Source organism: Spermophilus citellus (assembly GCF_964194105.1).
Source record: "Spermophilus citellus genome assembly, contig: SCAFFOLD_175, whole genome shotgun sequence".
Lineage (NCBI taxonomy): Eukaryota > Metazoa > Chordata > Mammalia > Rodentia > Sciuridae > Spermophilus > Spermophilus citellus.
Window position 1 is genome coordinate 409,424 of NW_027672949.1, and position 25,433 is coordinate 434,856.

The 25,433-nt window shown below is 43.9% G+C and overlaps 1 protein-coding gene across 1 annotated transcript; it reads left to right on the plus strand.

The window, feature by feature from the left end:
- Positions 1–5,624: 5,624 nt before the first annotated feature.
- On the plus strand, positions 5,625–6,248 carry LOC308640323 (interleukin-6-like; the record flags this gene model as incomplete). Its single annotated transcript, XM_081312281.1, has 1 exon — positions 5,625–6,248. The coding sequence occupies one exon, from the start codon at positions 5,625–5,627 to the stop codon at positions 6,246–6,248; it is 624 nt and encodes a 207-aa protein (XP_081168407.1).
- Between the last annotated feature and the right edge of the window lie 19,185 nt (positions 6,249–25,433).

Below are 25,433 nucleotides of genomic sequence, written 5' to 3' on the forward strand. Positions count from 1 at the left end.
GGGGTGATTGGTAAGTACAAAAGGGGTATTCATTTGAACTGATTGGCTTAAGCCAAGAGGGGTGTTCCTGCTGAACTATATGGTTTCTCAACACCATAAACTACTGGGAGCGTCATCTGGCATCCCAGGTATTTCCCTGTCTCATGCTGATTGGTGACTGCTAGGGGGTTGCTATGGATCCCCACCTATCCTGACTGAGTCAAGGACACCTGGAGCAGCAGATCTCTCCTGCTATTTGTAGATAAACAATTTAGCAGGGTGGGAATGTGCCTAGGAGTGCTCTGTGGGTTTTTCCAAGGACAAAGGTCATGTCCCTTCCTTGGACAGGCTTTGCTCTGAGATAGAGGCTGGTTTTTCACTCCCGTCCTCTGGGCAAGATCAATGCAGCAGCTGGGCCCTGGCTCCTACACGCTCCAGCTGGCGCCATCCGGCCTGCGAGCCTCCCTCACGCTCCTGTCTTCTTTGTAGTCGCTGGCTCTCCTCCTCTCCATCTGACTGCTGGGGCTGCACTGCAGAGACATATAATAAAGCCAGGCTTGGCTGGAAACCTAGCAGGAGGATGTGAGGAGCGGAGTCCAGGCGGGGGAGCGCTCTGATCCCGTGGGGCGCCCCGCACTGCTCCAGCTCAGATCAGATGAGAGAGAGCCAACAGCACCGAGCAATGTATAGCACTGGAAATACAGCTCCAGCCGCCCGCAAAACCCGGACCTTGTCAGTGGCGGCAGCAGCTGCAGCGTTGGCAGGCACCACACGTGCGCAGGCACCACACCGGCTCTTGGGGCCAGGCTCTCGCTGCACCGGGGGCGGGAGGAGGGAACAGAAGGCCCATTTGGGCTGTCAAGCTCACCCAGATGCATTAGCATTAGAAACTGCAAAAATTGAAAGAATGGGGGAGCAAACAGGTTAGCTACCCTAGCATTGCTTCTTGTGCCCCACGCACAAGAATTATCCTCAGACCTAGGTGTTCCCTCTCAATTGACTTTTGATGATGGTTTGGTGTTCCAAGACCACTCTTACCCCACATCTAAGAAATGCTTACACCACTGGGCTAGCCTATACCATCATTTGTAGGTTTCTTGAGCCTGATGCGCACTTCCAGGCTGTTACTCTAACACCTTACCTCCAGAAAACTGCAGTAGCACCCCTTCCCTCCGAGGTTTGCAAAAATAAACCAGTTGCTACTTTCCACAAAGTTTTGCCAGGGGGTGCCTCAAGTCCCAGTAGTTCTTAAACTAGTTGAGTCTCAGATCTCCTAGCTGGTCCTGGGGTCCTGGAAGGGCACATGCTTAAGGAGAGTCTTCCCTGGGCGGCTCCCCTAAACCTTCACTTTGAAGCTTCCCCCTCCGCTGCCAGCTGCAGGCATCCAGGTCCCAGGTAGGGGAGAGGCCCCCACATCTCCCACTCCCAGGCAAGTGACGCCACCTTGGGCCGGGGTGCCTTGAGCACGGAGAGTGGAGCGGGTGCACAGCGCAGCGCTGGGGGTTATCAATCTCGCGGACTGATAAATTGCCGCTTGAAGAGGGGAGGGCTGTGTCCCCTCAGAGATGAATTACACAGGGCAACCTTTCATGGAAAAACCCGCTCCCCTCCGAGAGCAGTGCTTGGCCAGCCCAGCAGCGGCGCCCACCCTAAGCAGGATGCCCGCACCCCAGGGTTCCCTGCCTGCTCTCCAGCCTAGCCCGAGCCCCCTTCAGCTAGCTTAGCAGTCCTGCAGGGCCCTGCTCTACAAACCCGTGCTGGGCTGATTGCCAAGGTAGATGCCACCCCCGCACCCCTGCTGCTAGGGAGAGCAGGCCAGGGGATGCGGAGAAAGGCCTTAGGCAGGGGGGCTGTGCACCTGTGCCCAAGGCCATCTCCAAGGTACAGTCGGGTGACTGGAGAAATGCAATGCCCAGGAAAACACGCCAACAGCAGAGACCTAGCGTGAGGATAACCGGACAGGATAAGGCCAGGTCATCTACTAAGTAAGACCTAGGCCCCGAGGTCCTCCCTTTCTCCGGAATAGGGTTGCCACCCTCAGCCACCGCCCTCACCAGTTCCTGAGTCCAAGAATGTCCAACATCCCCAGGGAGTCACCTCCTGCAGCCAGGGATAGCCAGGATTAGACTGAAGAGTGCCAAGAGCCCAGGCAAGGGCAGAGTATGCTAGGCGCCTGGGAAAGAGCCATTGAGGAGGGGCCGAACCTGCCGCTCCGCCACACCCCGACCAGTGCCTGGGATCCAGGACCCAGAGAGAGGCTGACAGGAAGCAGATGGAACACACTGGTGGAGGGGGCGATTGGCCTCGTCTCTGGGGTTCCTCTGTCGCGGGCTGCCTCTCCTGGGGAGGGGGGAGAACAACCCCCAGCTCGCCTGCCCAGGCTCTGGGGGCAGGGGGGTGGGGGGGGTGGAAACTGCGGATGTACCCATCCAGGAGAGAGGGGTCAAACAAAAGGAGCGAGGTGGGGATGGGTTGTGTTAGACGAAAGGAGGGGGTCATCCGGTGGGAAGGGGCGCCCGTGCCTCTGCCCTTTCTCTGTCCTAAGGGAACTGCAGGAGGATCAAAGGCCAGAGGTGGAGGTAACAGAATGGAATTGGAGAGATGCGGGGGGAATTGCCGAGGGCGGCGGGGGGGGGGGGGCGCTGGCAGGGATGACCAAAGCCTTTTGGAACTAATCCTCAAGGATGAGGGCCCTGGAGCAGCACACAAAGTTTTTTTTTTGTTTTTTTTTTTTTTTTTTTTTTGATGAGTTGCACGCACCGCTGTGAAGCATGTTCGCACCTAGACCCTCACCCCTCCCCTACTCCAGACCAGGCTGCTGTGTCCCTGTCAGCTACAGTCAGGGTGTGGAGGCCCTCACCCTGCCCCCACCCCAGACCTGCCTGCTGTGTCCCTGTCAGCTACAGTCAGGGTGCCTCAGGGTGTGGAGGGAGCTTGACCTCCTTGTGCCTCCTTTCTCCTGTTTCCTCTAAAGCTTGTTTCATTTTAAACTACTTCCCGAAAAATGTTGTTATAAGGAAAATCTCAGAGTTGCAAAAAAACATTACTGTCCCCCTTACTACCCTAGCCCTGTTGAGCTTGGACTCATACCAGAAGGGTCTCAAGGGACATTTGTTGAAGCCCGGGCCTTGCTTCTCACCAATCTGGTGACTCTGTACCAGAAAGTCATTTTCAAGTGATGTATTTTACACCGTGTCTTCCTACCTCCAGCAGGGAATCCAGGGTTTAGGGCCCCTCCCTTGTTAAAAAGGTCCCTTTGGCCCAAGGTGCATGCCTGTTATTCCAGCAACTGAGGAGGCTGAGGCAAGAAGATCTCAAGTTTGAGGCCAGCCTGTGCAATCTATCAAGGCCCTATCTCAAAAATTAAAAAAAAAAAAAAAAGAAAAAGACTATGTGTGTAGCTTGGTGGTAGAGTGCTCCTGGGTTCAATAATTATTATTATTATTATTATTATTGAAACAATAACTTTTTTGTACTGGAGATTGAACGCAGGTGCACTCTACCACTGAGCCACATCCCCAGCCCTCTTTTATATTTTCTTTAGAGATAGGGTCTCACTGAGTTGCTTAGTTCCTCGCTTTTGCTGAGGCTGGCTTTGAACTTGTGATACTCCTGCCTCAGCCTCCTGAGCTGCTAAGATTACAGGTCTGCTAGGATTACAAGTCTGTGCCACTGCACATGGCAATTATAACACTTCAAAGGCATTTTCTAACCTCAATTTCATCTGCTTTAGGTGGATCAAGATTTAGAGGAGGCAACTTCTTCTGCCCTGCTCAGAGAAGTGGTTGGGAAACCCAGAGTAAACTGTAAGAAACCAACATCATAAATGCAAGAAAGATTATAATTTGATAATTTTAAAAAACAAAGAAGACTTGCTCACATAAATAGGCATTTTCCCTCAGTCATCATGTGGCTGGAGGAGGGGAAGCCAAAGAGCTGCCATTCTCCCAAATGATGTATCTTGAGAATTTGTCTCTGAACATGGAGCAAGTGAGGCTGCTGCTCTGAATTTCCAAGAAGAGGCAAGTGTATCATCCAGAGCGATCTGGTGAATGCAAGAGTCCAGTCAGCAACAAAAACAAACCTGTGAAACTGTAGAGCCCAGCGCAGGGGCACACATCTGTAATCCCAGCGACTCAGGAGGCTGAGGCAAGAGGATTGCGAGTTTAAAGTCAGCCTCAGCAAAAGCCAGGTGCTAAGCTACTCAGTGAGACCCTGACTCTAAATAAAATACAAAATAAAGCTGGGGATGTGACACAGTGGTTGAGTGTCCCTGAGTTCAATCCCTGGTATCCACCCCCCAGCCCAACAAAATCCTATGTTAGATTTCCTTTGGTGGCCTATAAATTAGATCCTGAAGGGTTCCCAGAGTCTTTTAAGAGATGCTTTGCAAGCCAGGCACAGTGGCACATGCCTGTAATCCCAGTTATCAGGGCAGCTGAGACAAAAGGGGCATAAATTCAAGACCAGCCTGGACAACTTAGGGAGATACTGTCTCAAAATAAAACACAAAGGCTAAGGATGGAGCTCAGTGGTAGAGCATCTTTGGATTCAAGTCCCAATACCAGTTAAAAAAAGATGCTTTGCAGTAAGTGACCCAGTGACCACCTTCTCCCCTACGTATTTCTACTTGTATGTGCACACACACATGCATACCTACCTTAAATGACACCTGTCACTTGGGTATATGCAATCTGAAATTTGCAACTTTTGCTTGCTGGTTAATTACTTGAAAGTCTCACACTCTGTGGGGAGGACTTGCTTCAGCCCCTGAGAATCAGTCATTTTGGGGAGGAAGATTTATAACTTCCTTGGTTCACTTGTTTATTCAACATTTATTTATTGACTGTGTGCCTACTGTGTACCAAGACTGAAGGTAAAACAATGCAGAAGGATTACAACTCTTCTCTACTAGGGCTTCTTTGCTAGAGTGATGAAAAAGCCTTTTATGGGGGGGGATTTTGTTGGGGGGATGGATACCAGGGGTAAACTCAGGGGCTCTCCGCCACTGAGCCACATCCCCAGCTCTGTTTTGTATTTCCTTTAGAGACAGGGTCCCACTGAGTGGCTTAGTGCCTCGCTTTTGCTGAGGCTGGCTTTGAACTTGCAATCTTCCTGCCTCAGACTCCCTAGCCACTGGAATTATAGGCATGTGCCATCCCACCCAGCTAAGGGTAACTTAAAAAAAAAAAAAATATATATATATATATATATATATATATATATATATATATATATATATTAGTTGTAGTTGGACACAATACCTTTATTTTATTTATTTATTTTTAATTTGGTTCTGAGGATAAAACCCAGGGCTTTACACATGCTAGTTGGGCATTCTATCGCTACAACCCCAGCCCGTAAGTTGGGGGGGGGGGGTTGTGGCTTAGTGGTATTAAAAGTTGGACCTAAGGCTAACTTTTAATAAAGATCATGCGAATAATGATTTAAATAGTTTTGAACAAATCCTGAGAAGAAAAAAATGATAGTACAAATGAAGCCAGAAAAATAAGTGTCAAAAGTGGTGTGGCTAACATGCTGAAGGAAGAGATGGAAGGAGTCAAGGAAAAGGATAGAATGGGCACATTCAGCTCTTGAGCCCACCAGGAAAGAAAGAGCGCTCCATCTGCCCTCCAGGAACAGCCATGAAGTTCTTCTCAATTGCCTCCTTGGGGCTGCTCCTAGTGGTGGCTGCTGCCTTCCCCGCCTCAGAACTTAGGAGAGAAGATGGAGAGAATAGTGTCACTCGAAATAAACCAACACGTGCCTCTTCTGGAAAAACCGCAGGACAGATTTCCTACCTCATCAAGGAAGTCTTCGAAATGAGAAAAGAGCTGTGCAAGAATGATGAGACGTGTATCAAGAGCCATGTGGCAGTGTCTGAAAACAATCTGAACCTTCCAAAGATGACTGAAAAAGATGGATGCTTCCAAACTGGATACAATCGGGACAACTGCCTTGTGCGAATCACCTCTGGGCTTCTGGAGTTTCAGGTCTACCTGAGGTACATCCGGAACAAGTTTCAGGAAGGCAATAACAGGGACAGAGCTGAACATGTGCAGTTCAGTTCCAAAGCCTTGATTGAGATTCTGAAACAAGAGGTGAAGGATCCCAATAAAATAGTCTTCCCTAGCCCAACTGCAAATATCCACCTGTTGGCAAAACTGGAGTCACAGAATGATTGGCAGAAGGTCATGACCATGCAACTCATCTTGAGCAACTTTGAGAATTTCCTGCAGTTCACCCTGAGAGCTGTTCGGAAAGCATAGTGGGCATCTAAGCTTATTGGTTCATGGGCATTGCTTCCCATGGTCAGAAAACATGTCCTGTCCACTGGGTACCTTATCTTGTTCTCTACGAAGAACTGACAGTATGAGCGTTAGGACACTATTTTAATTATTTTTAATTTATTGATAATTTAAATATGAGATTTGAGTTAATTTATATGTGATTTATATTTATAATTTTATAAAGTGTCACTTGAAATATTTTATATAATGGTTTTGAAATGATATAAAAGTCTAGGCAGTTTGAATATCCTGCTTCAGAGCCAGATCATTTCTTGGAATGTATAAGTTTACCTCAATAAAATTGCTAATTTATACATTTTTAAAGAAAAAAAAGGATAGAATGTACAGTATGTGCAAAGGGCCTGAGGTGAGAGGAAGCTGAGTGGTTGCAGTGAGAAGTTGTCACAGCTCCCACAAAGAACCAAAGGAGGCATTGTAATCAATCCTATCCCCTTTTCAATCTATCTTCCTCATTGCCTCACTGGAGAACCTCTAGCAAAGCGCTGTCTGTGTTTATAGTTTCTCATCTGCAAAATGGGAGTATTGATAGCACAGATCTCATGAGATTGTCCTGAGAATTTCATGTCAGTAAGCACTGCCTGTCTGGCCTAAAATGAGGCCATGAGAGAGCTGTTACCAGACCTCACTTCCCTCTCTTCCTTTCCCATCTCTCACCTTCACCACTGCCACGGTCAATGCCATTTATAGAGAGAGCCAACCATATAATTGTAAATTCCCTTCTTTCATTCAGACACTTCCCCATCTCATGTTCCCTTGAAATAGACTTGTGTTTGCTTTGTAGAAGATTACTGCTTTAGGTCTACCAAGGAGACAGTATGCTTTCTGTGCACTTGTGCTTGAGATTGAACCCAGGGCCTCAGAATTGTGCATTTGTGTTGCATTTAATGATACATCTATCTGTGGAATCCATGTTTCCCTGGGCATCCTGTCAAGGGGGCAGTAAGGAAACAATGGCCATGCACTCTCCTTGAATCTGTCAGGTAGCCAGGTGCAACACATGCAGACACCCACCAGGATGGGTCTGGCTGCTTCTTTCCCAGTGTACCAGTGTCTGGGCAGATTGAAGTCTTCTTCCCCAGGAACCTGGTCTTGAAGTTGTATTGTTGTTGTTAATGGGGGTTTTTCTTCTGGTACTGGGGTTTGAAACAAGTGGCATTTTACCACTGAGCTACCTTCCCACTCCTTTTTTTTAATTTATTTTGAAACAGGGCTGTTGAGAGCCACAACCCAGTCAGAATGACACCTGGCATTTGCCAGAGGGAATGTTTGGAAGGTGACACCAGCGAACCATTGAGATGATGATTTGAGTTAAGCTATAAGTAATTGCTCTGATGCTGGGTTGATTGAATTCTATATTTGACCTTTACTGTCAGGCAATAGGGCGGCTCTTGCTGCTTGCTACTTTTGAGTTCCTGTGGAGTTCTCACAGGGGTTCAGAGAGACTGGACAGAGCCTGATGGAGGGAGTGTGGTCCCATGTGGTGTGTGCAGTTCCAGTGAGAGTTGGTGAATAAAGAGTTGCTGTTTGAATCTACAAGGCTTTCTGGTGGCTCGGTTATTTGTGCCCAGCCAGACTGCAGCACAGGGCCTCCCTATGTTCCTGAGGCTGGCTTCAAAGTTGCAATCCACCTGCCTCAGCCTCCTCCTCTTGAGGTTTTGGCTTCTCCTGCTTTTCATTTTTTGTGGTCATAGGGGTAGAACCCGGGACCTCTCATACATTACACAAGCGCTTTGCCACTGAGCTGCATCCCCAGCCCCTTTTCTTTTATTTTAAGACAGGATCTCACTTAATTGCCTGGGCTGGCCTCAAACTTGCAATCCTCCTGTCTCTGCCTCCACAGTCACTGGGATTACAGGTATGTGCCAAAACACTCAGCTGGTCTTGAAGTTTCTAGGCATTCACAAGAGGGTAAGGCAAGAGAGAAGAGCATATCCCCTTCTTTGCTTCTAGTTCTCAGCCTGCCATTTTGGGGGAGGAAAATCCCTGCAGATGCTTTTGAAATTCCCCAGAGGTTCTCCATTGCCCCCCCCCCATGACCACAACTCAAAGAGGCCAGCAGCAGACTCAGACATCTGCCTCCCTGGGGCTGCAGGAGCCTGGTGCCAAAAACAATGAGTCGGGTGTGGGAACCTCCTTGTCTTCTCCAGTTTCTGTTCAGCTGGGAAAGCCATCTCTATTTTATCATCATTATTATAATTATTTAGTTCTTCAAGCATCAGCAGTCTTTGCAGGGAACACCCACAAGGCAGCAAGGAAACCAACTCGTTGGGAGGGTCCCTGGTGGATTCACACCCTCAGAAAGCTTGAAACTCCTGGCCCTGGCCCCAGGAGCCTCCCCCACCACCACCTCTGGCTGCCCTTGGTGTGCTGCTGCTCACTGGAGCCTGTGGGTGCTGGACTTTAGTTCCCTTGGGGCTTTGTTCTCTGTTACAATGGTGGTGACTGGCTTTTGTTTTTTCCCCCAGTACTAGGGATCAGACCCAGGGCATGCTACACTCAGGTACATTGCTCCATCCTTTTTATCTTTTATTCTGAAACAGCATCTCCCTAATTGCCCTGACTGGCCTCAAACTTGCAATCCTTCTGCCTCAGCCTCCCATGTAGCTGGGATTACCAGCATGTACCCATGTACCCAGCAGTATTTTCTTTAATTTTAAAACAATTTTGTAAAAAATTCAATATAATGAATGTTATATGAGGCCTGGTTTTATAAGCTTTGACTCAGAGTGCACAGGTAGACAATGCCAGGAGGCAGTGGGCACATTCCAGGACTAGTCAAACATCATTTGGTTTGAGTAGATCGTTTAGCCGCCAATAAATTTAATTATCACCTTAGAAAACAAACAAACATAAATGTGATAGATTTAAAAATGGGCTCTCATTGGTGACGTCCAAGGCCTTTGAGGTATGGTTTAACATAAAAGAGTCAAGAATGCTCTCTACCTTGCATGCAGGTGAGTCTGGGGTAACTGCACACCCACTACACACACAGCTCCACACCCAGGCCATCCTGTGTCCAGCCATGAGTAGAAATTCTGAGGACACCAAAGCCTGCCTAGGAATGTGATGGGCTCCTCACCCTGGGGAGCGGGCAGATAGCCTGAAACATGGAGCTGGGACTTCATTGAGCTGTTGAAACTACTTTATAGGGCCTGTTTTATCTTTAAAATGACCCCACTTTTGCCAGGCACATGCCTGTAATCCCAGCAGCTCAGGAGACTGAGGCAGGAGGATCGTGAGTTCAAAAAGCCAGGCTCGGCAATGGCGAGGCACTACACAACTCAGTGAGAACCTGTCTGTAAATAAAATGCAAAATAGGGCTGGAGATATAGCTCAGTGTTTGAGAGCCTCTGAGTTCAATTCCCAACACACACACACACACACACACCAAAAAAAAAAGACCCCACTTTGCTGCTGAATGTCTGTGTGATGACTGTCAATTCATGTAGCAAATTTGGTCTAACATTTGCCTTCACTATCACCTGCTATCGAGGTTGTAGGGCAGCAGGAGACCACACCTGACTCTAACCTCTCTTATGACACTGTTATCTGAATCTACCAAGAAGCACCAAATTGTCTCAGATCATTTTGAGAAAAAATAAAATGTTTGTTTGTTTCCTTTTATTCTGAAGTAGCATCTCCCTAAATTGCCCAGACTGACCTCAAACTTGAGTCCTCCTGCCTCAGCCTCCCATGTAGCTGGGATTACTGGTGTGTACCCCTACACCCGGCATGGATACTTTTTTTCCCCTGTGTACATCACCCTTTTCTGCACCTCCATTCCTACTGTCATAGAAAGAATCTCCTAGGTACACAGGCCCAGAAGAAATATTAGGGAGGGGTCAGCATGTGTGGTCCCTGCCTCAGCTGAACACATGGAATGCTTTTGGGGACCCAATACCCACCGGCAGAAAGGAGGGAAATTCTATCATCCACTCTGGGTCTACTTTACATCCCCTGTGCCCTACCGATGCTCAGAATGCAGTGATGTCATCAAAAGAAAGACCAGCATCCTGGCTGGCATATAGAGGAGGGGTCCATATACAGTGCATTCAACCACTGTCACATAAAGGCTCTCTAGTGGACAAGAGGACCAGGGGTAGAAAGCTTGTCCCGCCCAAGTAAACTAAAAGTTCTTTCAGGACAGAGGCCTAGATTTTGATATATACCCCCATCTCATCATGGTGCCTACTCCCTGCCCAGTGAATGAGGGGTCACTGGAGTAGCTGTCAGGGCAATAACCAAAGGTCAGAGGTGGGCACTGGACAGCAAGGGCTGCCACATAGCACAGAAGCTCATATCACATAATGAACCAGGCAGGGCTGAATTTGAATCCTAGCCGTGCTGTTTACCAGCTTTTGTGCTTTGTACCTGAAACTTTTCCCAGAGGCTCCTATCTTGAAGGCTTGGTCCCCAGAGCAGCCATGTTCAGAGGCAGGGCTTGGGGGAGTGATTGGATTATGAGGGGCTCTGTCTTTATCAGTAAATCAATCTACATATTTCAACAAACCATCAGGATGTAGTGGACACTATAGGAGGTAAGGCCTAGTTGCCTCGTTGAAGGAAGTAGGTCATGTGGGGGGTGCACTGGAAGGGTAGCACCACAGTGACCAGGCTCATTGCTGTGCGAAGAGCAGAGAGGGGGATAAAGCTAGAACATGTCTAGTCTAGCACAGGACACTTTGCACCTAGTAGGTGCTCGCTGCTTATATTTTTTTCTTCTCTCTTTTTTTTTTTTTGCAGTACTGGTAATTATAGTGCTTTACCAGTGAGCTACATCCCTAGCCCTTTTAATTTTGTGGTACCAAGGGGCCTCTATCACTGAGCCACATCTTCAGCCCTTTTTTTATTGAAACAGGTTCTCAACTAAGTTGCTGAAACTGGGCTTGAACTTGCAAACCTCCTGCCTAAGCCTCCTGAGTAGTTGGGCAGGTGTGCACCACCATGCCCAGCTATTAGATATATTTTGATAGTGCTGCTTCATCAGTAATAGAAGTAGCTTAGACCCTAGCAAGGGGTGGCCACACAAAGAAGAGGCTCATTTGCAAGGACTGGAACTAAATAAGACTAGAAAAGAGCGAGCCATGCAGTGTCCTTGAGAGACAGATCACTGGGTTTTCTCTTCCAGGTGAATTCCTGGATTCATCAACTGCATCCTTCCATATTATATGTGCTTAAGAAATGGTAGCTGTTGTCCACATTTACAGGACAATGACAACTCAGTAGGTTTAGGTTTCCTGAATGGCCTGGGGTAAGCCCTCTCTAACTCTGTCTCCCTGTTTGCAAAATCTCTCTGGTTCTCTGAATGAAGAAGCAGTCCATTCCCACCCTCTGTCCAAAATGGCACCCAACCAGCATTTAAAGCCAGAGGGAGGAGAGGATATTCAAGCAAGAGGCCACTAAAGGGAGGTTATGAGGCTTGGGCCCCACTGGGAGAGGAGCAGAGTGGGTGGGGCCCAAGGCCCCAATGGACCCAGCTTTGTGCTACATTTTCCAGGGTCTGCTGCTGCCTTCTCTGAGTGGTCTGGCCCCATCCTGGTCATGCACATTGGGACATGCCAGGGCCTGGCTTCTCAGGGTCCAGACTGAGCTCCCAGAGGGGATTTCAAAAGCCCAAATGCCTTTCAGAAAGGAACTAAAACTTTCTGCTTAACCAAAGCCTACACAGGAGAACAGGCCTATCCTATTATTTTTAAGTCTCTTTATTTTCCAGCTGACTGGCCTGGTCATTCTCTTTTTTTCCTATTATAAACGGTTCCAACTGAAAAACGCAGGGGGGAAAAAACATCTCCCAGGCCTGGGCAGGGGCTGGCTGGCCTCCTGGGGCAGACAAAGGCAGCTCTGGCCTCCAGCAACCACTGGGAGAGGCCCTGGAGCCCCTGCCCAGAGCCAAAGCCACAGCAGGACTGAGGGGAGGATTCAGGAAGTCTCTGTTTGCATCCCAAACCTTCTCCTGCCCCTGGGAGCAGAGCTGCCATCCAGCCAAGAAAAGGATTCCTAAAGGGCTTGTGGGCAGAGAAGGAAAGATCAGGCACCCCCTCACCAGGGCCCATGAGAAACTGATGTCTGGGAAAGGGTTGCAGAACATCACATTATCAACAAATGGCAGAGCTGATCTTTGAAGCCAACATTCTCAAGTCCAACATCAGGTACCAAGGAAATGTCGGAAGAAGTGTCCAAGGAGGAGCCCTGGCATCCTGAGTTTGCTGAATGAGAGGAGATGTCATTCCTTTCTCAGCTTCTCTGCCTCCAGTAAGTTAAGTTCATTTTTCTGTGACTCAGTTCCCTTATCTTTGAAAATGAGGACATGCTTGTACCCACCTTGTAGGGCAGCTGTGAGGAGAATAGGAGCCAATAGGTAAAGGACATAGAACAGTGATTTTAAAAAAAATCACCTCTTACTCTCTGTAAATGTAGAGTTTGTGTTCTTCACCTAAGGAATGTTTACTGACCTCTCCTAGGACAGGCCCTGGGCCAGGTGCTGGGGGATGCATCTGGACAAAGCAAAAAGGTCTCCTGCCTGGTGGAACTTCCAGTGGGGGAGGGGGCAAGCCAAGGGACACAGTGGATTCACTAGATACACTGCCTCATGGCACATTCTAGATCTCTCCAGGAGGGAGTAAGGTGGGGGGGGGGGGCGGTCAGAAACTTTCTGGACTCAGGGGCCAAACTGATCAGATGGGAGAAGGCAAGGGCACTCCTTCCCTTGCAAAAGAGGCAGGAAAATGTTGAAAACCAGTTTTTGCAGTTTAATTGCTTTTAAGTGAAAGAGGGCCCCAGGCCGACAGCTGGCCACCTCCCCATTCTGGTGGGCTGGTTCATCTGGTTCTGCCTCAGAGCACTCAGTGCTTGGGTCCTCGTTGCTGTGCCTGAGATGCAGGGGTGGTCCTGAGGAAGTGGGAGCCTTTGTCCTTCGTGACCATTGAGGCGTTCTATGCCCCCCACCTTTCTGCTCACAGGGTTCCCTACTGCCCAAGGTGCCACCAGTGACCTCCCAGAACTGCGACCTGGAGCAGGGCCAGGGCTTGACCTGAGGGGCAGGGCCAGAGCAAAAGACTCGCCCTGCACTCGCAGGCCACGCCCAATGCACTCACCAAGCCCAGTGTGCCTCCTGGCTCAGGCTCCCCACAGTGGCCCCAGGGGACACTGACTACACTTGAGACGCCAAGCCTTTCTCAAAAATCCAACAGAACTCCCATGCCCCGTGCTTAGCAGAAACCTCGCCTGGGTCTGAAGTGAGTAAATTGATAGGCAGCATCCCCTGGGCTAGGGGAAGGACAACCTCCTCCTCCCCACACTTTTCGCCCAGTGCCCCACCTGATGCCCTACAGAGAGCTCTCCCTACACAACTAAGCTGATGCCCACAGTGCAGTTATAAATTCCATTTTACATGTAATAAAACTGAGGCTCAGGAAGGCTGATTATGTCCCTAATCCAAAGTCACACAGCCCTTAATGGATAAAGCCAGGATTGAAATTTAGGTGAATCTCCCTCCAAAATTGGAAAATTTCCCCTCTCCAGCTAGTTAATTTCAGCTTCTACACTTTGCCTGAAGCATAGCATTTATATATGGATTTAGATGGATGGATACATAAACCGCTAGATAGAGGTGGAGGTTAAACTAGAGATGGAGATAAAGATGGTATTTTAGAACCACAGACAATTGTATCAGGTGTCAATGGGATGGGGGCAGATACCCTTTTCCCAAATCTCCATCAATCCCCAAAACCTTTTTATTAAGTGAAAAAATTAAAAAAAATTAGATGTAGATGGACACAATACCTTTTTTAATTTATTTAATTTTATGTGGTGCTGAGGATTGAAACCCAGTGCTTCACATGTGCTAGGCAAGTGCTTTACCACTGAACTACATCCACAGCCCCTAGTGGAAACATTTAGGGTGCACCAAGCATTGAACTTAGGGGCACTCGACCACTGAGCCACATCCCCAGACCTATTTTGCATTTCATTTAGAGACTGGATCTCACTGAGTTGCTTAGTGCCTCGCCATTTCTGAGGCTGGATTTGAAATCGAGTTCCTCCTGCCCCAGCCTCCAGAGCTGCTGGGATTACAGGTATGTGCCACTGTGTCCAGCTAGTTGAAATATTTTTAACATGCAGAAAATAATACACAGATTTTCATATGCTCCTAATAAAAGAAAAAATTTTACACTTGTTTGGGAGACTTTCGTTGTTGTGGAACCTATGTCTCAATCTTGCAGAGATAGAGCTTCAAATCAAATGCCCTAAGTACCTTCTACCCCCTCCAACTAGACATAAGCCCCTCCTAATTAAGAAAGTTTCTATAGGGTTACAGGCCTGCCCTGGTATCCATCAGGGCTGTAAAATCCCCCAGTATTTAGGTATTTGCACCAATCAAAACTCCACTGTAAATAGGGAGGACCCTGAACAGGAATTGAGGGAACTGGAGAACAAGATGCTGTATCTTCATTTCATATGAGTTGGGGAAAGGATAAAACCAAAGATAGGTATTGACTCTAAACTAGGGATGTGTGGAGTTCAAGTGTCCGTGAGGCTGGGCCTGGGTTGATTTAGCATTCAGAACTGAGGCTACGTACATAGGTAGCCTTCCAGGTTCCCCTGGGACTCTGAGTTGAACCTGATTACTCTCTTTTTGAAAGATCAGAAAGGGATGTGTACCTACAATTAGGATAAAGGAATGATTGGAGCCAACTAGACTTGAAATAAACTGCATAGATAAAAGACAGGTTGAATAATCAGGGCTCTGTGATCAGATGGCTTGAGTTTTCATTATGAAGACAATACTGTGAGCAGGAATACCCTGAACAAATTTAATTTTTAAGCCTAAATTTGCTCATCTATAAAGTAAAACTCTTAATAATATGTATTATTGGTGCTTTTTCTTTTTTTTTTTTTTAGAAGATGAACCAGTTCATGCGAAGCACTTAGCATCCATAATATGCACTCCATTTGTGTGAATAATGATAATAATAACAATAGTATGTGTGCATGTTTTCTATTAACAAGATTTTTTTTTTTAACTGGGAATTTAACCCAGGGGAGCTCTACCACTAAGCTACATCCCCAGCCCTTTCCTTTTCATTTTTAATTTTGAGGCAGGGTTTCATGAAGTTGCTGAGGCTGGCCTCAAACTTCTGATCCTCCTGCTACTGAGAAGCTGGCATGTGCCGCTGTGCCTTGCCTCTCTAATAAAGGGAATTTTGTAGCAGAAAAAATATTTTTATCCCTGTATATATCTATATATACATATATAGATATAGTTATATATAGATATATATATGTTTTCCATACCTTGAAAAGTATCAGCATGTGAAACTTCAGATATTTTGTTAAAATATTTCCTGTTAGATCTGATTAATACAGTGTTTCTAATGTAATAAAATGTACTTGTCATTAAAATAAATGAGATACAAATTATATTTTTATGCAAACCAATTCTGAGCAGTAATTTGAGAAATACTGCCAATTGTAAGGGAAAAATAAAGAGAACCCTAACCATTCATGAGGATTCTTTTTTTGTTTTGTTTTGTTTTGTTTTGGTGGTGTTGGTGGTGGGGGGTGTACTGGGGATTGAACTCAGGCACTCAGACACTAAGCCACTCCCCTCACCCTATCTGTATTTTCTTTAGAGACAGGGTCTCACTGAGTTGTTTAGCACCTCACCATTGCTCAGGTTGGCTTTGAACTTTTGATCCTCCTGTCTCAGCCTCCTGAGTCACTGGAATTACAGGCATGTGCCATCAAGCCCAGTCCCATGAGGATTCTTAAAATTTACTGTCACACTAAAGGTTCAAGTCCTTCCCTAGCATTTCCAGCAAGTAGCTGAATGAACAGCTCTCAATTTCCCAGCCTTTTTTTGTCTAACAGGTAGGATTTAGTCCTTAGCAAGAGACAGCAAGTGATCTATAGGGTCCCAAACAGTTCTAAAATTCTTTGATTCTTACTAATAGTTAAAAATAACTCACGGGGAAAGCTCAGGAGAGGGAAAAAGAATTACCATAAGGTCCTGGATGATCCACAGGTGAGAAAATCAGTCCTCAGAACATCAACAGAGGGACACACAGATTTCCTTCATTCAGGTGGTACTACACTTTGCGTCCATATCTGTAAAATGAGGAATGTAAGCATGATGACCTTTCAGACCCATTCCTGCTTAAAAACTTGAATTCATAATTTTATATCTTCAATGTAGCTCTCATATATGTGTATACACGCATATGCTTTCACACGTGGAATATGTATATATACATGATAAATATATAATATGAAAATAATACTATATATTTACAATATATACATATATAATAATACCAATGCTTTCAGATCATGTTCTTTTTAGTCAGTTCTGAGAAGCTTATCTAATTCACTCACAACTGAAATGAGCCATTTGAGAGATCATTACACAGAGTGAGGGGGCAACTTTTAGACAGAAAACAAATCGTCTGACCCCAACAAAGGAGGTGGCCAGCCTCACCTGGGTATTGACTCATCAGATCCTCCTTAAGGGATTGCTGCTACAGACCCTTCAATGTGAAGCCAGAGTGTCCTAGGAAATACATAGGAAACTTACAGACCTGCCTTCGTACTGCCTGGGATAGAATAACATATGAGGCTGAGCAGCAGTGATCCATTTGACATATATTTACCGAGTGCCTGCTCTGGTGCATGCACTGTTCTAGGTGATGGGATAGGGAAGCCCGATGGACTGTACATACTCATGGCTCTGTCTGTAATGGAAGGGACTGGCATGAGCACTGAAGAGGCATGAAGAACAGGCTGGGAGTCAAGAGTCCTCATTTCACAATTTCTCCTTGGGCAGTTTTTCTAAGCAGGCTTAACAGACTGCCTGTGGCAGTTGTTAATTATTTCCTTAGTCATTGGTAAATAGTCATTATAACAACTTCACTCACCCCTACCATCCATTCCCTACTCAGACCTCCTTTTTTCCAGCAAGTAACAAGGCAACCCTTGGCACCACAGGAAGATACTGTGGCCCTACGTCAAGGTTGGAACTTTTGGAGAGGATTATATTTTTCCAATTTTACTGAGATATATTTGACTGCTGAAAGTTGCATATCGTACAACTTTGTGGCTTCATATATGTCAACTTGTGAAATACTCATCACAACTTAATTAGCAAATCCATCCCTTGACATTGCCTCCATTTTATTTGAATATAAAGTGAGAACATTTAAGATCTACCCTCTTAGCAAACTTCAAATGCTAAATATAAAATGATGAACTCTAATCACATCATTGTACATTAGATCCCCAGAACTTCTCTGTCTTGCATAACTGAAACTATACCCCTTGATCAATATCTCCCCATATCTCCTACTCCACCCCCAAACCCTTGGCAACTGCCATTTTATTCTGTGTCTGTGAGCTTGCTAATTTTAGATATATAAGTGAGAAAATGCAATATTTTCTTCCTGCAGTTGGCTTATTTCACTTATCATAATGTTTATTTATATATATTTATAAATGTTTATATATTATATATGATGTTATATATATATTGAGATATATATACATATACACATACATATATATGTTATTCCATATCTTGGTCATTTTGAATGATACTGAAATGACCATGGGAGTGTAGATATCTCTTCTATATATACTTTGTTTTGATATGATGTTTTTGAATAATTTTGAATAATACTTTTGCTTTAAAAGTAAGTTATCAACATGACAGTAACCAATAAATGATTCCTTTAAGCCTAAATTATGGACTCCGGAAACTTTTGTTCGATTTTGAATACGTATATATTTCTATTGCAGATGAAAGCTAAGGAATCAAAGCAAAAGAGTTCATACACTAGAAAAACGATTTTAATATGTATATTCCCTTAAAGCATAGTTGGAAACATTTTATTTTATCACTTTGAGGCCAACTGCTGATAAGAAAGTCTTGCAGACATATGCTTAAAAGTGTTTGCAGCCGCCCAGAAACTTGTTTTATTCTGGTATCCATCACAAAAATAAACTAAAACACAGAATCCATGGTAATGGATAAGAGATTATAAAAAATTTAGTGTGTTTCTACATATGTGTGTAATCGTGTGGTACTTGTCTGTAGGTGCCTGGCTTATTTCCCTGAATAGAGGCTCCAGTTCCATCTATGTTATTGCTAATGACAGAACTTTCATCTTTTTTATGGCTTTACACACACATACACATCACAGCATAGTGGTTACCAGAGGCTGGGGAGAGTAGGGAGCAAGGAGGAAGGGGAGAGGTTGATCACAGAATACAATGTTTAGTGAGAGGAGAAATAGATTCTGCTGTTCTGTTGTACAGTGGAGTGACTATACCTGATGTATTGTATATTTAAAATTAGGCAAGAAGAGAGCATTTTGAACATTATCACAAAGAAATGATAAATGCTTAATTAAGGTAATGGACACACTGATTACCCTGATTTCATTATTATACAATGTGTACATTTATTGAAACATCATATTGCCGTACATAAATATGTGCAATTTTTTGTGTCAATCAAAAATAAAAATCAAGCCAGGTGCGATGGCCCACCCTTGTAATCCCAGTGGCCTGGGAAGTGGAGGCAGGAGGATCTTGAGTTCAAAGCCAGCCTCAACAACTTGGTGAGGCCCTAAGCAACTCAATAAGACCCTGTCTATAAATAAAATACAAAAAGGAGGGGTGGGCGGCTGAGGATGTGGCTCAGTGGTTAAGTGCCTCTGGGTTCAATTCCTGGTATTAAAATTTTTTTTTAAATTTAAAATGTCATTAAGATATACAGAAATTTAAATGATTTGGCTCAAGAATAAAATATGCAAACACCACTTGTGAGAATAGTCATTATACACTTACTTGACTGAGATCCAGAATTTGAAAGAACAAAGGGGAAGTCTGCATGTTCTGAATATACACTAATCATGTGCTTTGGCAAAGGGCAATTCCAGAAGGTCATTATGATCAGAAGTGACATCCAGGAGCCATCTGTTGTTGTACCCTCCTGACTCCACCTAACTAACACGATAGGATCATGCACAATTCTTAGGTAGAGAGTGTCAATAGAGCTGTTTTTCATTTAGAAGTGTGCCTGAGTTTTAGTCAAGTGGGTGGTTTTTCCATTAAACCCTGGAATTCTAGTAATCACCCAAATTTCTCTGGGGAAACCAGTGATTTCTCTAGCATACATCACCAAATGGAAAACCCTGAGAGGGATCTCTAAAAACTTCGTACTCTCTGTACTTGTCCTCCCTGCATCCACTCAGATCACATTTTAGCAGGAGCATTGGTTCTTGTGATGCCTGTTTAGGCTGGAAAGCTGGTGGGGAGTCAGGTGGGAGAGAGGAAGCTGAAATTGCATTAATCTAGTAACAGGTGGGATACACAGAGAAGAGTCATTCTGAGCACAGTCTTTAAAAGTGAACAGGAAAGAAAAACACAATGAAGAAACTAAAAAGTTAAAACTAAGATGGGCTGCTTTATACTCTTTCAATTTGTCTGTGTCTTTGATCATTGAGAGAGGTTTAGAGTATATACAGAAGCTGGTGCACATTCTACTGCCTAAATGAACTTTCGACACCCAAAGATTAGAATCTACTCTTATCATCTTGGGTGTCTGCCTGACATATTCAGGCACAGTGGTGTTGCCAATGCAAAGAAGTCCTTGTGTTTGTCTAATTATCTTCTACTACTAATACAAGGCCAACCTGCCAGACCCTGGGTTTCCTGTAGCCTTGGATAGCATAATACCAGCTCTTAATTATTTCTAGTTTCAGGCAGAGATGGAAAGAAGAATAAATGAAACACACTGGTAATCAAGAATCTCAACCTCTTTACTACCCATCAGCAAATAAAGAAGCAAGAAGATTTTAATTTAATTTTCTCCGTTTTTCTTGCTCAGACTCTGTGTTTGCAATGTCACATTAAGCATTTAAATATGATTTACATGTTAAGGACCTGTAATTATAAAAGTACAAAAATATAAAATGACATTCACATTCAGACATGGGAGTGATCATGCAAAGGAAGTGATCACTGAAGATTCTAGGAAGGAATTAGAAATTAACCTGTGCCTTAGAGGCAAACTTTGACATGAAGCACTTGGAAGGATAAGGGCAACCCAAGGTGGGCAAAAAACTTTTATATGGGACTAGAGAATTGATGGACTTATCAGGCATGGGATGGTGAATATGGGCAAAGCATTTGGCGTTGCCTTGAGGACTGTGTGGAATCATGGTAGAGTCTTGCATCTTGCATGCCAATTCTAGAGAATCATTGCAGCACAGAAGGAACTAGCCAGAGAAAGGACTGAAAAGGTGAATAATTCCACAAACTTCAGAATGAACTCCTAAGCAACTTAAAAGTTCAAAGAATGTGGAAGATAAACTCAAATAGAACAATTAAATATACCCTTTTGGGGTGGGAAAAGGTTTCAAAGAATTTTATCTATGAAGAAGGAAATAATAAAAGTGGTCTCTGGAAACAAAAGAAAAGAAGGCTAAACATTGACTATAATAACATGATTTGAATTGTTACCTGGGAAGTTTTAGTGGCCCCGTGTCTGAATCTTAAAAATGACCCATACTTTCTATCAAATACATCTGTGCCATGTTCAAAACCAATGGGAGCAGATTTCAAGTCATCACAACCTACAGCTCTTGAGGAGCAGCATGCCCCCCTCACTCTGTGGGTTGGAGATTGAACCCATCTGTCCCCATGTGCCATCTCTCCTCTGGCCTCCTCTTGTAGGGCCCCAGCATGTGGGCTGCAGGCAGCTGGCCACAGTTATTCCCCAATACAGGCTGGAGGTAGGTGGGTGGGTAGGGGTGCAGTTATAAAGAGCTTCTGAGAACAATGGATGCCATGGAAATGCTTTGGGAACATCAAGTATGAAAAAGGAAGCCCCAAATTAAACAAAAGTAGAAAGAAATGAATCATGAGTGTAAATAAAAGGTAAATTGTTCACTCTCTCTCATATAGATATATACCTCCCCCGTCACACACACACCACACAAAGAGATATTTGCATTCGGCAATAAACAACAAAAGCAAACTGCAGAATAATATATGACAGTTCCATGTTTTTTTGTAGCTAAAAATGATAAACAACTGAGAGTTTCATGTAGTTTCAAGATATATATTTATCAGCATTTATAAGTATGTTTAATCTAAAACATATATATATATGATTAAACATACATATATATATATATATATATATATATATATATATTTCCCTAATATAAATTTATATTTTATATTAGGAAAAATATAGGATTATATATATAATTTAATGGTTATCTTCTTGTGGTGAAATTTTTTTGTCTTTGTGATTGTACTTTTTATTTTGGATTCAATAACTGCTTGGTAACTATATAAATAATAGAAATAATTCTCAAAGAAAAAACCGACAACTTAGAGCACTATTAAAAGCCACTTTTTGATTCTTTAACTTTTAAGTACAAAAAAAGATTATAAGATTAAGTTTCAATTACCGATCATCGACTTCCCTTTACCCTGAAGTTAGCTGTCAGTATATAAGGTACACCCTGTGAAAATTGTTATGATTTTCCCAAACCACAGCTCAGCTGCCGCGGACTCAAAATTGTAGCATTTCTCTGCCCGCAGGACAAAAAAGGGGCCCTCCTGGGCCTATCTGTATACCCAAGGGCCCTAGGGAGGCAGAGACTAACTTAATTTGATCATGCGGAGCCCCAGATTTGTTGCCAGGAAGTGGCAATAATCACAAAAACACAAACCCCAATTAATCAGGAGCTCTTGGAGTGGGGCCCAGCCATGGGTATTTATTTTAAAAGCTCCCCAGGTGATTCTAAATGTGCAGCCAACATTCAGAACCATGGCCCTAATGGACTAATTTACTAAGGGGTCATTTAAATATGGCCTTTGGATAGAGGTAAAATGAAAGCAGAGAGGATTTGGTTGACCAAAGCCAAGATGTTGCATGGCCTTGAGCCTTGTGAGAAAATGATTATGCAAACAGAGTAACAGAACATTGAATGCAAATTGGGCAGTTCTTGCAAAGTTAGAGAGGTCAGTGGGTGGCCCTCCCTAGTGCCCATAAACCGATGTCAAATCAGACATCTCTAGTTAGGAAAATGCTCTGTGGTGGCAGCTTGCTGTCAAGGTAAAGTTATTTCACAAAATGCAGCAGAACCCAATTTTGATGCTGATGCCACGGGACTAAAGCTTTCTTGGGCCCCAGAGGCCTCTAGCCTTTTCCATAAGAGGATGCACACTAATACAAGAGACATGCTGGACTTCAGCACTAAGTATCAGCGTCTTGAATAATTTTTACTCTGATTTAGGGAATCATTTTGAATGCACTCTTTATTTTTTATTTGTTGTTTTCAGATATAAATAACACTAGAGTGTATTTTAACATATCATACATACACGGAATGCAACCCACTCCAAACTTTATCCCATTCTTGTGGCCTATGTGTCTTTGGTTGATATCCTACAGATAGATGTACAGTAGGTGCAGGCAGCAGAGCCCCTAGTGGCCTTCTGGTTTCTGCCTTTTTTTAAAAATATATCAGGAAACTGAAGTTTTAACTTGCCTTGATCTTACAGTAAGGAGAGGCCAGGTGTAGACCCAAATTTAACTTTCTTCACTCAGGTGTGCCCAAACCTTGCTAGAATTTCAGATTTGGAGTTTTGGCTTGTTCATAAGCAGTAGCACAAATAGGCATTTTTTCACTCTGAATATATGATGATCCTGATAATCAGCACCATGATATTCAGGTACTGAAATTATATTATTAGCTTCCATTTATTACAGTTATTAATGTCAAAATGTGTGCTAGCCATATGCTGCATCCTTACTATCAACCCTCAAGGATTATTTTTATTCCCATTTATCTTCAGAGAACACTAGGGTCTCACAAGAAGAATGCAGATATTTCAAGACTTCAATTCAGTTCTGACCCCAAGAGTCTGCACTAACTGCACAGTACCATAGTGCCAGAGCTGGGTCAGAGGGAAAAGTGCCCCTCTCCTGCCCTGTGTGCCCTATGGCCTGATTTCTCTGTCTCTGGATATTACAGCCCTGTTCCCTCTTCTTCTTTCATAGCTATACCCAGTGAAACTCCGTCACCCTGATTTTTTCATAGCCTAACTTTATTTTGATTTATTTTTCTGGGGAGCAGTTATATATCTAACCTGTTTCTAATGGAGTTTTATTTTGCTACCTGGCATAATCTCCATTTCCTGTGGTTCAGAAGGAAGAAAATACTGTTACGCTCAGCCAGAGTTCTAAACAGATGTTCTACACGTCTCTTTGTGTGGTTGTAGCAATGCATCACTTTCAGACACCTCAGCCCTAGCCTGCCAGTATCACTGTGCCCATGCCAAGTGCTTTGAGATATCCTGCAATAATCAAAATCTGAAGCTAGGTTAAACCCACCAAAGTCACTTCATTCTAATTATTGAGTGTATTAGCATCTGGATGTCAGGAGGTGCCACCTGCTCTTGGGAAATTTCATGGTGTTGAATCGGTACAGTAAGGGGAATGCAAGGATTCAGTTTTTAAGAAGCCTGACTCTGTGAAACTTATACTGTCATATCACCATACACAAATTATTATCTTTCATAGGAGTTTTTTATTTTAAAGAAAATTCTGCCAGAAATCACCCTCAGCCATCTCAATTTCCTCTTCTATTAAAAAATTGGCTCATTTGCAAGTGTGTAGTTTACCTACAACTTGTAAAAGCTACTTCCATAACCTATCAGATGGCAAAATACACAAAAGCTATATTTAAACCGCACTGCATTTGTATACTGAAAAGGCTTTCTATCAAAGTCAGTATTAAATGCAGGAATGGGTTAGGGTAAGAGAAATTCCATGGAGACCTCTGGATATAGCAGTTTATCTGCCTGGGAGGGGATATGGTGCAGTCAGTCAGATAATATTTATGAAGTTCTCAAATGTGTAGTGTGCTAGATTTGATTCAGTTAAAAACATAATCCAAAATGACAGTGTCACTCCTGGTGGCTCACCTTCAGGCAGATAGAGAAGGGGACTACAAAAGGTGACCTTTCAAGGCCCTTTCCCGTTGTGTGATTCTGTGAGGAATAACAACAGCCTAGGTCCCTTTGTCTAAGAGTATCCCACATAAACTCTAGGAAGGAAATGATGATGGGAGGAGAACCATGAGATCTTCCAGAATCTTGGCATGGCATTGAAGGAGAGTCCTTTCCGGTTTCTGCATTGTGGTGGAGCTGTGTTGGTCTGAGATTGGACCAGAGGCAGGAAAAACGGAGAGAGAGCAACTCTGTTATAAAACAAAAAAAGCCACAGCACCAAGTCTCAAGGTGACCTGCATGGATTCTATTATTTGGTGAAGGGCTAGGAAAGAGGATGGAGGGCCTTGCAGGGGGCTAATAAAGTTCCCTTAGTTGAGTTCTGACTACTGAGGTCCTGCTGATTGTCCTTTCTCTTTATCCACCTTGCCTGATGGGCGCACTGCTGAATATCATTATAAAATGATAACTTTTCCAGTTAGGGAGGTGGTACACATTTTAACAGCTAAAGAAAAAATGAAACAAACACACAGTGATTTCTTAAAGACAAAACTCTAACATGCTCACAATACCCACACCCACAACCCACAAACCTCCACACACAGATAAACAGAATTTGGAATTTTCTGTCCAGCCCATGATTACTGCAAACTAAGGCAGGATCACTTTAAATATGTATCCACTGGTTCATTTTTCTATCATCAAATATAGTGAAATGGCATCTCTTACCTGAACAGGCTTCTCACTGCATATAAAAAAGAACAGGCAGCAAGTTCACTGCTCCTACCAAACTGATAACAACTAGGAAAGGCAACAGAGAAAAATGCTAGCAAACTGGAGAGAAAATAAATTTTTAAAAATCAAATGATCATCTTGGAAAAATATTTCAAAAGAGGCAAATAAAAAAAAATAGAATGAAAAAGAAAAAACACGGACAACGTAATCCGTATTGTCTGCAGAAATGGAGAAAATGTATCATTTATAGAGGTGGATATAAAGTGATACAGAAAATATATCTGCTCCATGTAAATTTATTAAATGCAACTTTCTTTTTCTCTCTCTCTCTTTTAGATAAAAAACCTCTTCATGAAATAAAACCCCAAAGTAAGTTATTTT